This window comes from Miscanthus floridulus, chromosome 10 (assembly GCF_019320115.1).
Source record: "Miscanthus floridulus cultivar M001 chromosome 10, ASM1932011v1, whole genome shotgun sequence".
Taxonomy (NCBI): Eukaryota; Viridiplantae; Streptophyta; class Magnoliopsida; order Poales; family Poaceae; genus Miscanthus; species Miscanthus floridulus.
The window spans coordinates 51,560,510-51,576,463 of NC_089589.1; the positions used below are offsets into that span (position 1 = coordinate 51,560,510).

The 15,954-nt window shown below is 40.6% G+C and overlaps 1 protein-coding gene and 1 long non-coding RNA gene across 6 annotated transcripts; both read right to left on the minus strand.

Moving 5' to 3' along the window:
• Positions 1-1,650: 1,650 nt before the first annotated feature.
• On the minus strand, positions 1,651-8,051 carry LOC136490219 (TOM1-like protein 3). The gene is made up of 10 exons (XM_066486708.1): positions 7,833-8,051; positions 7,563-7,721; positions 6,471-6,549; positions 5,879-5,977; positions 5,685-5,798; positions 5,321-5,490; positions 4,336-4,417; positions 3,509-3,594; positions 3,192-3,428; positions 1,651-2,984 (listed from the first exon to the last, which is right to left on the minus strand). The coding sequence occupies exons 2-10, from the start codon at positions 7,667-7,669 to the stop codon at positions 2,204-2,206; spliced, it is 1,755 nt and encodes a 584-aa protein (XP_066342805.1). The 5' UTR covers positions 7,670-7,721; positions 7,833-8,051; the 3' UTR covers positions 1,651-2,203.
• Positions 8,052-10,848: 2,797 nt separating this feature from the next.
• On the minus strand, positions 10,849-14,849 carry LOC136490221 (uncharacterized). Of its 5 annotated transcripts, none has more exons than XR_010767553.1 (6): positions 14,705-14,849; positions 14,348-14,615; positions 14,143-14,256; positions 13,452-13,503; positions 12,671-12,744; positions 10,849-11,105 (listed from the first exon to the last, which is right to left on the minus strand). It is a non-coding gene; the product is annotated as an uncharacterized lncRNA (long non-coding RNA). The 5 variants fall into 5 exon arrangements; XR_010767552.1 differs by having other exon boundaries at positions 10,849-12,186; XR_010767550.1 differs by adding an exon at positions 11,304-12,186 and having other exon boundaries at positions 12,671-14,256.
• Positions 14,850-15,954: the final 1,105 nt, after the last annotated feature.

Here is a 15,954-nt window from a genome sequence, read left to right on the forward strand (position 1 = left end):
ATGCACCGCGCCGCGTGTCCCTCCTGCGGGCCACCAGTTTAAGTTATGGTACGACTGCACCAGGCCACCAGTGTTGCACGACGGAACGGCGGGTATTTCTTCTGCGAGGGCAAGGAATTCCACACGAGCTCACTGTTCTGCAGAGAAGGGATTCGTCTGCACAGGGCATGGAATTCCACACTTGCTGCCAAGGGAAACTGCTTGCCAAATGACCAAAGGCAGATAGCTAACTCGCTTTTTCCACGCTGATGAAAATGGGCATTTAGAAGCGGTCTCTCCCCTACAGCTGCTTCCATGGATTTAAGTCACCGATAGGTGAAAAGCCTAATTCAATCAGGCCCACTTAACTGCAGAGAAGACAATGTTTTTCATCCGGAAATGTGTTTTTCTCTCACAACATTTCATCTGGAACAGTGTTTTTCATCCAATTTCATCCGGAATTCCTCCAGCCGAACAGGGCCGACGTCTCAAAAAAAAAAAAAAACCCTGCAGAGAAGACAATTACAGAGGACCCAAGAGTTCTCAATTTCCAAACTGCACTACTACCAAAAAAAAAAATCCCTGCAGAGAAGACAATTACAGAGGAACCAAGAGTTCTCAATTTCCAAACTGCACTATACTACATGGCACTACGAATATTGCTTTGCTGTCCGAATTGAGTGGCACATAGCCTGTTCGCTGGTTAGTTTCTGGGCTGGTTTGGACTGGCTGGTGCTGGTTTATTGTGAGAGGAAAACATTATTGGCTGGCTGGTTTGGGCTGGCTGAAACCAACAAGCGAACAGGGCGATGTAGAGCTGATCGAGAACAAAATGGAAGTAAAGCTAACATCACACATGTTCATGAGCAGGAGCAATTCCTGCAGCCTCTCTAAAGCATTTCGACATGGGGATGAACAACACAGAAGGGAGGAGGATGGGTCCTTTGGTGTCCATTTGCTGGCAGCTGATGCTAATTGCGGGTCTGAAAGAGATGGAGCTGTGGTAGAAAATGAGACAAGGTTCTTTTCCTTCTAGTGCACGGCTGCACACAACGACAGGGAGCAGGCTTTGTTGCTATATATGCAGTGCTTGCTTGTGGTAAATCTCTCGGCGGCAGATTTGTTTTAAAAAAAAAATAGAGAATGGATAGTAGAGGCAAACTATTTACAAGCCTTCGAAACCAAGTTTTTGAAATCAACTTTTACAGATGCTCTTCTTGGAGTTACTCTTAAGTCTTAACCACGCATCAGTACATGACATGGCCAGGATCACGAGTTCATGACCAAGTATTTTCTCTGACCTCTTTGATTCTAACAACAGTAGAAAGGCAACAGAAATAATTCGGAATGCAACAGAAACAAGTGTTCAAATACTCTTATTGTCCAGCAGATCCGTCAGTATCATCCGTGAAGTCATGTAGAACAGAGACGTCCCTCAAATGGTATTCAAGCCACCAGGCGATTGTAAATTTGTAATGCATAGATAATTCTATCTGCAGAGACCATGGAATTACATACAAGTTTCCTGCTTTGCTGCAAACAGAAACAAATACTAGCCACAGAATTGTAATGCAATGCAGTTGTTCAACCTATTGGAAACTTGACTGCAGAGAGCATGGAACTCTACACAAACCTTTGCTGCTCGGCTGAGTACGAAAAACAAGCGTACAATTGATCATGTGCAGCTAATTTATTATCACACAGAAAATTGGCAGCCAGGTCGTCCTCAAGTTGCAAACTCAACTATGAATATTGCTGTCCAATCGGGTAACATATATATACACAGCTAAGTAATAAAAAATGGAAGTAAAGCCGACAACACAGAGATTTAAGAGCAACTAACTAGACATGACACACCCAGGATTATGACCAAGTACTGTATCTGACAGCTATGATTCTAAAGGGCGTACCCAGTGCAGAGAGCTCCCGCTCTGTGCGGGGTCAAGGGAAGGGTGTTAGTGGCAAGCCTTACCCTCGCCTGTGCAATGCGAGGAGACCGCGACTCGAACCCGGGACCTTCCGGTCACAGGCGGTAAGACTCTACCGCTTGCACCAGACCCGCCCTTCAGCTGTGATTCTAAATGCAACCAAAATAATTTCTCATGCAATGCAATGAAAACCAGTCTTCAAACGCCCTTATTTCACGGGGTATAATCTAAAGCCGCTGCTAACCTGTGAAACGAATAGCTGGACGACTCGATGTACAGGTATCGCACGACTCATTTTAGCGGGTCCTGCGGCTGTTGGCTGGTTTCGACGGAGATGAAGGCTTCGTCTTTGCAAAGTCGACCAGGTCCTTGAAAAGGGAGTCCTCGGGTTTAGCCTGGCGGGATGCTGTCGGCCGTGATGCACTCTTGTCATTCTCACTGTTCCGTGGGTTCAGGGAGAGGCTTTCAGTCTGTGTCAAAAGTCCATCGTAGCCGCCTCCGTTGTTCCCACCAGAATACACGTTTTGCTCAAAGTACTGCTGTCTCTGGCCATATCTCGCCGGAGGTGGCGGCAGGGAACCTGCAGCAGCCTGCGCTTCCCATGGAGCCTTTGGAAGATCTTCACTAGACTCCTTAGTAGCCGAAGACGATGAAAAACCAGGAAGAGCAGTTGGGTTAATGAAGTCATTGTCAGGTAGACTCTCCTGCCGCTTCACAGACAAATGGGTTGGCTCCTCATTTGTAGGACGAGAAGGCGCAGAGAAGCTAGGTGCAGTTGGGTTTATAAAGTCGTCAGACACACTATCTGGCCTGCTACCATAACTTGGTGGTGGATACGCTTCTGGCTTTGAATCGGATGATGTAGATATGTTAGCTGGAGCAGTTGGGTTGATGAAATCATCTGAAACCTTTTCTGACTTGTATGAGTCACCACTAAGATAGTCAATACTGCTTGCCTCAGTGTAAACAGGCCTCTTAGATGCTGGTGGTGGAGGGAGAAGTGGGCTTGGGTACGGCCTTTCATTTCTTGGAGCAGAAGGCAGATTATTCTGTGCTACTGCGCCATCCCTTGCAGACCTACAAGCATATATATACTGTACATCAGTCAATGAATAAAAGACCCTGTAGGTTTCTTTCTACAGGCTTTAGTAACACAAAATGAACCAAAGAAAAACTTGTTTTCCATAGTTTGTTTTACTTTTATATACAACAATCCCCCAAACTTGAAATAACAGTAGCATGTATTAAAATAACTTATATTACATAAAAAATTAAATAACTTACCTGCGGGAAAGCACAGAGAACTCGTCTTCCGGTTCATCGTCCTCGTGTACATTTAGAAGTGGGGAAAATGAAACCGCAGTGGACCTAGGTGGGGCAATCCCTTGGTTGACATTTCCAGAAGAAGGTACAGGTGCTCCAGTACCAGGAGGGATCCCCTTTGCTATGTCATCATGACGCTGAACAACACGCTGTAACTCATCATTTAGTCCTAGAGCCTGAAATAAAAGGCTCTCGTCGCTGCAGAGAGAATACAGGATGTTCTGTTACAACATTGGTGTAAAATACAAGGAAAAAGAAACAACAAAATAAAATCATACCCAGTACTGTTAACAAGATCCATGACACGAGATTGATATGATCGGCATTGGCCAACAAGGTCAACAATGACCTCCTCCCTTACACCCTACAGTATGAAGCCCAATCAGATCAATCCACACCGAAGAGCATGATAAAAGATAAAGAAAGAATGAGACAAGACTACTTTGCCTAAACAAATAAAAAAATTAGACGAGCAGTTGTTTAAATGCACTTGCTCTATTGAAATTCTCAGACCAAAAGCATTTTGACAAAGATAGATTTATGCAAAATGAGACCAACTTCTAGAAAAGATTACAGGGCTGAAATCTCAATCGAATTCCTGCACCCTGAGTCCTTATGGAAAACATGGTTCATTAGGAGCCCAATGGAAAAGTAAGCTATCACACCACCGAGTTACTTACACGACATTTCTGTTTGAACAAATATGATAAACTCACAATGGAATAATATACTTCACTCAAAACACATATATATAAATCAGGAAATGGGTAAAAATACTTAAAATAAAAAGCAATCCAATGTAAACTTGATTAATACTTGCACAACAACATTGATAATCCTACCTAAGAAATAATTGGGGTAATACCAGCTATCAACATGACAATATAATAGATGCAACTATAATTTTACATAGCATAGCACAAAGATCATTGACAGATCAAATGGTTTATGCCAAAAAGTTCTTTAATTGAACAAAAAAAAATGGGTATAGTAGAGTTAACATCACTACAAAATAACTTGTACTGAATGACAAAATAAAACTATAGAAGTGATCCAAGGATTGTACTGAAACATTCTAGAACTTAGTGCTTTATAAGAACGTCACCTCAGGATGCCGGTGGTCCAGAGCATTTAACATTTCATCTAACACATCCACAATCCCTCGAGCACTTTGAATCTCGCTCAGACTGTAAAAAAATAATGGACACAGAAAATAAATAAAACTAAAATTGCGCTGCAAAGATTTTGTGAAACAAAAAATATGAACAGCGACAAACTTCCCAGAATTTGAGTTGTTTGGCATGACAATGGAAACTTGACTCGTAAACTATGTAACTAAGAAGTTTCAGAAAGGAAATAAAGAACACGTTCTTTCTGTATTGACAGTAAAAACATCGTTTCATAAATGTTTGGTCAAAGAACTGCCAATGCAATAAGAACCTTTTAAGAATAGATTGGACCTAGTTTCATGAGCATGTGGTCTGCACAATGGGGGCACAGCAGATATAATCATAATCAAGGTACTGCCACATTGCTACTTGCTAGTATGGTTTGAAGTTGATTAAAACCAACAAGGGGGTAGCAGCAACAACTGAGATGAAACTAATACATGATTTCATCATCATCATCCCAGCTACCTAGAAGTGATCATCAATAGGCTTTATTTTTAAAACATTTAGTCCTGCAAAATTGTTGTGTGCTGAGGCATATTTTGTGGACACCATGTGTTTGCTGTTTTATGGGACTGTATATTTTGCAGACCTCAGACATGCTTATTTCAACAATTCGACCATATTTTTGTGTTATCTAAAAATCTTGTATTTACAGGAAGCATGAAAAAAATGTGAGCAATCATTCAGAATAGAATTTTTATAAATTATTAAGCATGGGCTGCAACAAGGAGAAAATAACAAGACAAGGTACAACCTACATAAAAGCATAAATATGAAATATCAACATAAGATGATGATACTAGTGGTACTCCTTTCAACGCATGGACATTAAACATAAATGATAACTCCTCAATGCAAAAGAAACTAAATCACAAAGGCCAGAGCTCAGATCACATTGGTAAGCACATAAAAGACTACCTGAGGGCAGGTGCAGGAGGAGCAGATTGAAGAGAAGCTTGTATGGCAGCATCTTCATAGCTTTGACCTGGAGGTGGATACAGATGTGGATGTCTTAACGGTTGAGTTTGAGGTGGTGTAAACAACGGGACTGAATTTTCCTCACGAGGTGGAAAATCAACACCAGCAGCCTGCAAACATTATGATAATGTACTAATCAAAATTCGGCGAACTAATACAAGTATGCAGTCCAAAACTCAAAAGATGGAATCAAAGAAACTTGAAAATGGGAAACAGTGTAACTAGAAAATTCAGATTCCATGATCACAAATATATAAATAAGAACAGGGCAACGAAAGAGTTCGGTAACAAAAGCCGATAGTACCCTGAGTTCTTGGTAAGCCGCATGATACTGTCGATATTTTCCGGATGGACCTCCAAAAGCCACTTGCCATGTGTCAATCAAACTCAATATCTTCTCTCGGACGTTTAAGTCTGGCTGAAAAGTTGAAACAAATATCAAACATAGAAGCACATGAATGCAGAAAAAACAGTGCATCAAACAGGTATTGTCATCACCCTTTTTTTTACTATCTTAACCATTTCACTCAATATGTCGCGCTCAACAATCTGTTGATGAACAATATCCCCACAATTTTTGCTTAGAGTCTCTAGCACCTGCCATAAGGGAACAAGTCAGAAACATCACATCAGTTCAAAGGACAGAAGCATGAACATCAGCAAAAGCTATGTGTTATGATCATAATTTTCCAAAACTAAATAATGGAGGTGCTAATGTAAAACCTAAATGACTAAACTCTGTGTTTATGAAACAAGTCATAATGTGGAAACTAGACTCTAAACGTTGATGGTTGTTGTCGTAGAGCCTGTTGAGCCAATTGAAAGAGCCCTGCGTGCTCTTTTCAATGTGGTTATGTGGTTGTCAGATGCAGGTGTCTGATTTTGGTACAAACTATTGTGATTTCGTTGCTTTCAAGTAATGAAATTCGGCTCGTCCGTAGTGGAAAAAACTAGACTCTAAAAGCTTTTCGTCATGATGTTAGCAAATGAATATTGCTAATCTTGTACGACCCAAACATTGCTAAGTGAATTCACAATATGTCAAAATTCTGTTTTTTTAAAAGTAAAGGATAAGTCTAGTAGAACTCACATAAAGTGTTAGAATTTGCACTTTTGAATTCTTGCTTCCAAGACGTTTCTTTAGGAGCTTGAGTGTATCCTTTGCTTGTCTGCATTTCAAAAAGCTTCTATCAGCATGTTATGAAGCATATAAAATGACAAATGGTCAATGGTAAGTGAGATAAGAAAAAGCAAACTTCCTATTAGTAACTTTGGAAACTCCACATTCAACAATCCAGCACAACAAACAAACTTTGTGATAAGCATCACCCAACCATGAAAAGACACAAACAAATAGTACAGAGCAAAGCATATTATAGTTACATTCCATACCTCAATATTGTAATATAGAAAGTCCATAATTTGCCAAAAAAACACTCCTCAGAGGGACATGTTAATCAACTTTGGAGCATAGGTAATTCAAGGAACCCACAAAGACGACAGAAGCTTAAGCGCACTCTAGACAGGATTAAAAGTGACCAAAAATAATAAATTCCTTTTTGGTGTAATTTCAAAAGCCCTCACTGTTCACATTTTCATGACTAAACATGACGCCACGCCAAACCAGCACCTCAACAACAAATGCCACAAAAATTTGGTGACCCTCAACAAGACCATGACTCAACTAACCAACAACAAACTATTCATCATTAAATAAAGATCTCACCCTCCATTCTAACAACCAGAAACCTAAGATTCCAAATTCCTAATCAAGTGCAAAGAGAAGTACAGAGAAATCAAAACAGGAAAACACATTCATTTGCAGCAATCAGTAATGAAAACACCGCAGCAAGTGGAGCAGATTCAAAGGACCATAGAACCAATCAAGCAGTACCGTATCCCCGCAGGATAACTGAATTTACGTAACTGTTCTAAAACAATGCAAGTTTGAGACATTGCACTTGCAACGGGTAATAAAAGGAAATCACAAGTAAATCACTGTGAACAAATCAATGGGTTAAATAATGCCATCAAAACCCTGTTCGATCTCCCAGGATAAATACTGTAGCAAATCAGTAGCGCATATTTACACTGTTCGGCAGCAATACCGATCCAGACATATCATCAAAGAAAAAACAAATCATACACAGAAAGTAGATAGGGAGGGAAACTTTGGTCAGACCCGGGATCCATGTTGATGATGTCGCAGAGCTCGATGTTGACCGCCCAGTCCGGGCCGATCAGCATGTCGTTAGTCGCCCTCTCCGCGCACGCCACAGCCGCCGACATCTCTCCCGGCGGCACAAACCGATCACCACCACCGCGTCCTAAACCCTAAATCCTGCAGCGCGAAACCCGCCAAATCAGTGCCAAGATCCCACCTTTCCACCGATCCCGCGAAGGAATTCGCCCGAAGAACCCACTTTGACCCCGCAAGAACCCGAATCCTCACCAAATCTGAGCGAATCGCCGCAAGAACCACCAAAGAGCCTCCTTTTCCCGATCCCTGAGCGCCGGTCAGCGGCTGATCGCGCACGAATTGGGTGGACGGTGCGGGTGGTGGGAGATTTCGGGGTGGATTCGAGATGAGCAGCTGGTGGGATTGGTTGGAGGATTTTGAGGGGCCAAGGCCGCAGCTACAAGACGGGCTGAGAGTAGACCCGGCCGGCGGCACGAAAGGGAGAAGAGAAAAACGCGCTCATGGACTTTTTTTTTGTTTTTTGTTTTTTTTGCCATTGTGAATACGAGGGATACCAATAATTCTTTATTATTTTTTTGTCGGTTTGGAATTTTGGGCAGAAATTTTGAACATCTAGATCAGGATGGGTCTTGTATTTCAGGTTTGATTTTGCTACATGGATCAATTTGATTTATTGGTGCAAATAGGTGGCCTGTGATTTTTTTTTTCAATTGGTTTCATTCAAGTTTTGGGAGAGCTTTGGCCACCATGTAGATAGTGATGTTATGTGTTTGACTTTGCTGTTTGGATCAAGTTTTGGTTGGGCTACGTTTGCAATTTATTGGGTGTGAGAATAGATGGCTGCAATTTTTAGAGCATTCCCAATACCTCCCCTATCCCCGTAAAACTATTATATTGGGACAGTTATATTTTTTTCCTTGCTCCAGCAGTTTCTCAATACCTCTCACATTTTTTGGTTGCTACCAATATTTTCCTCATCTCCCCTCAAACAAAGGGAGAGATATAACTCCATCAATACCATGGGGACCATCCCAACTATTACTTTTCAGCCATATTTTCTCTTACACTCCTGTGGGACCCACCTTCGTATGGGTATTGGGGGAGATATATTAGGGTAATGCTGCAGCATCTCCTCCAATAAATTTAGAAAGTGATATTAGGCTACCCAGTACTATATTATTGGGGGAGTTGTATTGGGGGACTGCTAAAAATGCTCTTATTTTCTTCAGTTAGTTTTATGTTTTGGGAGAGGTTTGGACACCATCTTGATGGTGATGTTTATATAAATATATGATTGATTGATTTCATCATTTGGATCGAGTTTTGGTTTGGCTACTTCGCGCATTTGTGAGGTTGTTACCGTCTCAGAAAGTTGAATGTTGTAGCTGTGTGGTTGACATGCGAAAGATGCCGATCAACATTTTCAAATGTGATGGTGATATGGTTGCTTAGCTTGCAAGCAACTTTCAGTTTTCTATGTTGTTCTTCACATATTTTCAAGTGAAGAGCAAAAGAATGTTACGTTGTGGAGAATGATTTTGTCAAAATGTTGGAGAGAGTATCTCGTTTTTTGTTAATTGGTTGCTACATTTTCATATAATTTACATAAAAAATACTAGCTGCACTCTTCAGATCATGACTTTAACTCCCAGTTGGAGCGAATCTCACATGGGCACAAAAAGTTTCCATCCATCTTAAGCATAATACCCGGAGGCTGGTGCTCAAAAAAAAAAAACCCCGGAGGCTCTCACTCCAGCTGTCAGTTTTTAACATAAAAAACAAACACAGCGTCGTATAGTGTCAAAAGCACTTTTTAGATAAATAAACCTACTGTATTTTTATTCACAGATGTTCAATGGCGACATCCAAATGTCTCCAGCTGATCAAACAGGACCTACATTCTTTCCAAACAGAAAAATATTATTTAGCAATACCTGCTTTGCTTAATTGTGTGCATAACATATTATTTGGAACTTATGTTTATAATTTATAGGAATCTTAATTAAGTACGGCAAGATAGTATTCTGCTTTTGCTTAAGGGCCCGTTTAGTTCTAAATAAGTCACCTACTTATAAGTTAAAAAATAAAATAAGTGACTGATTTTGCCAAACACCATCAACTTATAAGTCACCCCTGCTTATAAGAAATAAGCTGGTTCACCCCTGCTTAAAACTTATAAGCCGCCATTTTCCACGTGGGGCCCACACCTTTCGCTTAACAGGCATGAGCTTATAAGTCATCTACAACCAAACAGGCATGACTTATAAGTCACTGGTTTTTAGTCACCTGACTTAATAAGTCATCTGACTTAGGGCATGTTTGGTTTCCATAAGTTAGGTGACTTATTAAGTCAGGTGACTGAAAACCAGTGACTTATAAGTCATGTCTGTTTAGTTGTAAATGATTTATAAGCTCATAAAAGGTGTGGACCCCACGCAGAAAAGGGTGACTTATAAGTTTTAAGCAGGGGTGAACCAACTTAAAACTTATAAGCAGGGGTGACTTATAAGTTGGTAGTGTTTGGCGAAATAAGTCACTTATTTTACTTTTTTAACTTATAAATAGGTGACTTATTTGAAACCAAACATGCCCTTATGAAAACCAAAAGGGCCTAAATAGAATATCATGTTCATCTGGACAGTTCCAGGCTCGATAATTAAGTACGGCACGCTGGCTTTGCCGATGCCGACTAATGAAAATCGAAATAATCATGCAAACACACACAGAGATTTAAACTAGGAACGAGGAACGATATAAAAAAGAAGACAACACATCATTATCTGATCTGAAATAGGAAACGTCTGAAAACTCGTTTTGACCATGCATGGCCCAACTGGGAAATAAATTCGGACAGCTTTCTTCCCAAAAAAGGCCCTACTAGATGATTCTTACATTATGAGTGGGCCAAATTTAGGGCCCATTCACGTACATAGGGCTGTTAATTCAGCCCACCTAACATGTGTCCGAAACGGAAGCCCACCAGAAAAGAGTATGGCTTGGCTCATTTCATTTGCGAGTTGAATGTTTGCCTTTCTTCATTCACCAGGCAGCGTGTCCGTGTGTTGCTACGGAACAACTAAATTTTTATACTAAAAATACAAGAATTGGACGATAAAATAACAATACTGTGAAATTAAATACCGACGTTAAAGTGACATTTAATCCAAAATGCAAAGTTCATGTAATTAACACAGTCAAGAAAGCAACCAACGTTAAGAAATATGCAATATATATGAAAACTTTCACAGATAGTAGCCCACATCTTTAAATACATGGAAACAACCAATGTTTAAAAAATGTGCAATATATATAGTTTAGCAGCTCTTCCTGGAACCTCCGCGCAGTTGCGCGGGCTAGTGAGCTATAATAACATATATGTGTACTCATCAAACAGTAGAATACAGCAGATATATTAGAAGTCGTAAACACGAGCACTGCAACAAAGGGACCAACTCCATTAAATCATGGTACAAGGCGTCCTTCATCTTGTTGACACTTGAGGGTGGTGAAGGTCTCCATCTCATCCTGCCACACAGAAACAGGAAAAAAGATTTATTGAAGTTTAGTTCATATATTAAAGAAACAGGAAAAATGATTTATTGAAGTTTAGTTCATATATCAAAGAAACAGGAAAAATGATTTATTGAAGTTTAGTTCATATATCAACCACTTGCAAGAAAAAATGCACGGTGAGGGCTGAAAACTATCTCCACTATTATGCACCTGACACTCCTATAGGAACCATATCAAAGCCATGCGAGCATACAGTCCAGATCATTTCAGCCCCGCGCAGGTCCAACGTCCTATTGGAGGAGTTTAGTAGTGTCTTGAGACAGTAAAATAGATTAACTTAATTTTAGTCTTAGAAGAAGCATAAAATGAAATGCAATATTTTGATTGAATAGGTTGCCACAAATCAAGTGTAATTTTTCAAGCACTAACATGCCACTAACTAAAAGAATACATTTGTCAACAGATCCCTTGTAGGACACATAATTAATAAGAAAGAGAAGTGCTTAGCTCAGATACTTTAATTATAACATTATTTTCAGGTTCGAATATTAAGGTCCCCTAAATATCCTCTAAAGTTTAACAGAAAATTAGATCTGCACGTTGCAACAGGAACATTAATTGAGATCAAGGGAGGCTGATATGCCAACACTATGTCCACTACAGCGTTAAGATTCGGTGTCCTGAAAAGTTGGTTCGTCAAAACAACAAAACAAGTCTTAAAATCTAAAGTAAAGGTTTGTTCCAAGGGATTTCGTCAAAAAAGTATTTCTACTGAATCATAGAAACCAAGATAAGTTAAATCATTAAATCATCCCAATTTCAACAATTACTCCATCCAACCATATAGGAAGCATGCATTCATAAATCAGTGTCGACATCAGGCAACAGGTTCAGATAAAAAAACTTGTGCATATAACTACGCCTATATATAGGTATGAAGAACGAGAACCAGTAAGCATAATTATCTTCCTCATCGCATCTACGAACTAAAACTCAACAAAATATGAGTGACTACAAAAATTAAGCAGGTACAGTGATCATCCTCCGTTGAATCTGGACATTCACTATTGCCAAAGCATCAAGATTGTTGTTCCTAACAAAAACAGGGAGGCTTCATTGTTATTAAATGTCAATGCAACATACCAAAAAAATTGTTTCCAGTAAGAATATGCTATAAACAAGATACTCAAAGGCTAAAAAAAATAGGATACTCATACATGTAAGTAAGTTCGATGGATTGAGATTTTATTGTAACAAAAAAATCTTCAAAAGCTGCCATGTACATATATGATGTTTTCTTAACTCAACATATATGATGGCACTTCCAAATCATTTTCTAGTGGGAATAGTTTCAAGATTTTCAGTGCTCTTTCTCTCTGAGTTAGCAGATGGTCACTACATTGGAAAAACAACAATTTCATTAGCCCTAGCAAATCATGTGGACAATATGGTGACTAAATTTAAGCATCACATGAGACTGAATTTTCTGAACTTAGTATCTACACTATGCATCGAAAAGAAACATTCCTTGCTACAAATGAGGCATCAAGCAAGTTGCGAACATGTAAATCAATCACCTTGTGCTTCTTGTTCCTCAGTCAGTTTTCTCCATTGGCACCTTTTAGTTTGCCCTGTTTTCACCCCGCGTCATCTTTTAATGGGAGAAGGGTCAGCCAAACATGATAAAAAGGGAAAAGTAGCAGACTATCTGAAAAAAAATTGTTTCAAAAGGCTTTGAACCATGTAGATAAAAAAGGAATCATAATTTCCGCTATGTGCAGATAAGAAGGTACAATGAAACATTGCAATGCAGCCATTGCGCACATTGCCTATACATTACTGGCTTTAGTCAGCAATTTACTGACACGGAATAAATAAATGATGACAAAATTAACATAGACTTGGTAAACCGTGAGAGTTCTAACTGATATGGAACACAGTAAGTGTCTTACTGTCTACATTTGTCTACATTTTACTACAGGTGTCAACACATTTTGAAGTACACCACAACGTATGATTAGAAGCATCTTCTGAATATCCGCAAAAAATAATTTCTGAATATTGCAATCAATTATCCCATATTGGCCAGGCCATCAAGGTTGGCAACCAGTGCCAAGCACTACACTCACCTGATCAAATTGCTATAATTGAGTGATAATTCGATTAAAAGCAAGGTAAATAGATAACCATGTGCACCTAATCAGCATGTTGTGCATTCCGCCATAAGAGACTACAACATTACAACGTCCACCCACCAAATTTCTAAAGTTTGAGCACTTACAGTTAAAGAAGCAAGGACCAAAGATGTAAGGATTAGACTAAAGGAGATAAAAATCACCATCGAAAATCGTTGGATACCTTAATCTGATAGTCCTGGTTTTGAAGCACCTGTCTGACATAGTCTATGTTCCTGAATCAACAGAGAAAGGCATCCAAGTTGGTTTGCATTTGCATATACAAAGATATGTCAATTACTAAAAACATTCTTTTTACAACTTCCACATATTGGTATGAACTCTGAAGATCAACTTTTATGAGCAAGACAGTATGAATATCTGTTCAGGAAAGAACTAGGATTATTTATTTACAACCATACTACTCCAGCATCAATTGCTTTATAAATGTTTTTCATAGCTCAAGAGTCTGCTTCAGCTATTACTACACCTGGGGATAGCTTTCAACTTTTTATAGTGAAACAATAAAATAACTACATCTAGCAGGAATTGATCACCCTAACAAACAGTTGGTCCTAGGAAACATATAATGAAACAGAGTTTTCATAACAATGGATGACAATCACTTAATAAATAGACACATAAAGCCTACTGCATATATATGTTTCATCTTAGCAACTGCCGCAAATATTGTCATAGGAAAAGGCTCGTACATGGAGCATCCGACTGCATATGTTTCATCTAAGCAACTATTGCATACACACATTAGAAGCTAGACCTGCAATGCAAATTAGAAGGTTGTTGTGTTTCTTTTAAATGGAGCAATACAAAATACAGAAAACACTTGTATTCTTCAATATCCCAAATAAATAAACCTGTAGTGCCTTCTAGTTGATGTCCATGTCTGCATGTATATGCAGCAAGCTCACCAGCTCATCCTTTAAAATGCATTCCCCTAATGCGTATGCACTGAACATGTCAGGTTGTATCTGCAACAATCTCAAAAAAAAAAAAAATTACTGGTACATTGTATATACACCTATTCTTCAGCATATAAAACCAGGGAATCAGACTTATTACCTTCATGGCTGGGCATGTCCATGGCGGCAGAGTCGCCAAAGCTGATGCTTGCCTTATTACCACCAACGTCGCCGCTCGTCCACCCGTCCCTATGCTCAGCGGCCGCCTTGACGATCTTCTCGGTGTTCGTGGGGATTGAGAATGCCACGGTGGTCGGGGTCAACACCATTGAATTCAGGCCCCCAACGCCATCTGCATCACCACCTACGCCAATATGCCATGGTCATGTGCAGCACCAGGAACTGCCGTTGTCGATTGGGGAAGGGCTCTGCAGTGGGGGAGGCAAAATCTAGGATGGGTTTGAAGTCGATAGAGACAATTTGATGGGGAAGTCAAAAGGGAAGGTGGTGGCACCACCTTAGATCCTGTTGATCTCCACAGATAAGATGGAACAGCATCTTCCCTGGAAACGGTGGCCATGGCTAAGGGGTACAGTTGATTTGGGGCGAGGGCGAGGGCGAGGGCGAGGGCACCGGAAGGGGGGCGTGGGCAGGAGAGGCGTCGGGCGGGCACATTTTTTTTTCGGGCGGAGGGATCGCACGCACGCAGGCGGACCGCGAAGTTATTGTCGCACGGGGGATAGCACGTGAGGGATAGGAAGGTGAGGGGAATTTTTTTTCGCACCAGGTGAGGGAAATTTTTTGTCGCACCAAAACGATGTCTTCTCTTTAGTCTTTTTATTAGTTACGAGAGATTCACCTTTGCTCACATGCACAATCCTACGCCTGCAAATGTCGATTTCGATAAGTGAAGAGTGTTCCCGTACGGATGACCTAGGGCACACCTAGGGTCTGGCGACCTTGGCGGCGATTCCTGTCGTTGAGGGTTTTTGGCCTCAATCGAGTGGCTTCGTGCGACCCTGGTGGGTGCTGCGCGTTCAGGCCGATCAAGGGATTGACTAGCTCAACTGCTCGGCCTTGACGCTGTGCACCCGTTAGGGTTCTTGCGACGCTATGGCGGCAGAAAATTCAAAGGCAGGAGCGATGTGTGGCGATCTAAATGTGGATGATCTGTTGTCATAATGAGTTGCTTGAGCTGGAATTGTCACAGGCTTGGCAATGCCGCGACAGTCGAAGAGCTTCAGGAATTCACGAAGAGTGCCGCCCCTACAGTTTTGTGTGTTCTTGAAACTCAGGTGCACAAATCACGGTATAGAGCTTGAAAAAGACACTCGGCTATGATAATGCTTTTGCTGTCAGTAGTAATGGCCGTAGTGGTGGTTTGGGAATTTTTTGGAATAATAATATCAGTGTGTCTTTGTTACCGTATTCACAATATCACATCGATGCTATTGTTATAGAGGGGGGCACTAACCCTTGGAGACTTACATGTGTTTACGGGGAGGCGCAACTGAGTGAGCGACATAAGACTTGGGACATGCTCAAGTTTATCAGATCATCATCTCCTTTGCCTTGGGTTTGTATTGGTGATTTCAATGAAGTTCTACATCGCTCGGAACATGTTGGGGTTCAAGAAAGAAGTGCAGCCGAGATTGCGGCGTTTCGAGAGATGGTCGATGTGTGTGGCCTAACTGATATCGGTTTTAGTGGCCGGTGCTGGACTTTTGAAAAGAAGGTCAGTGGTGGATCATATTGCCTAGTTCGACT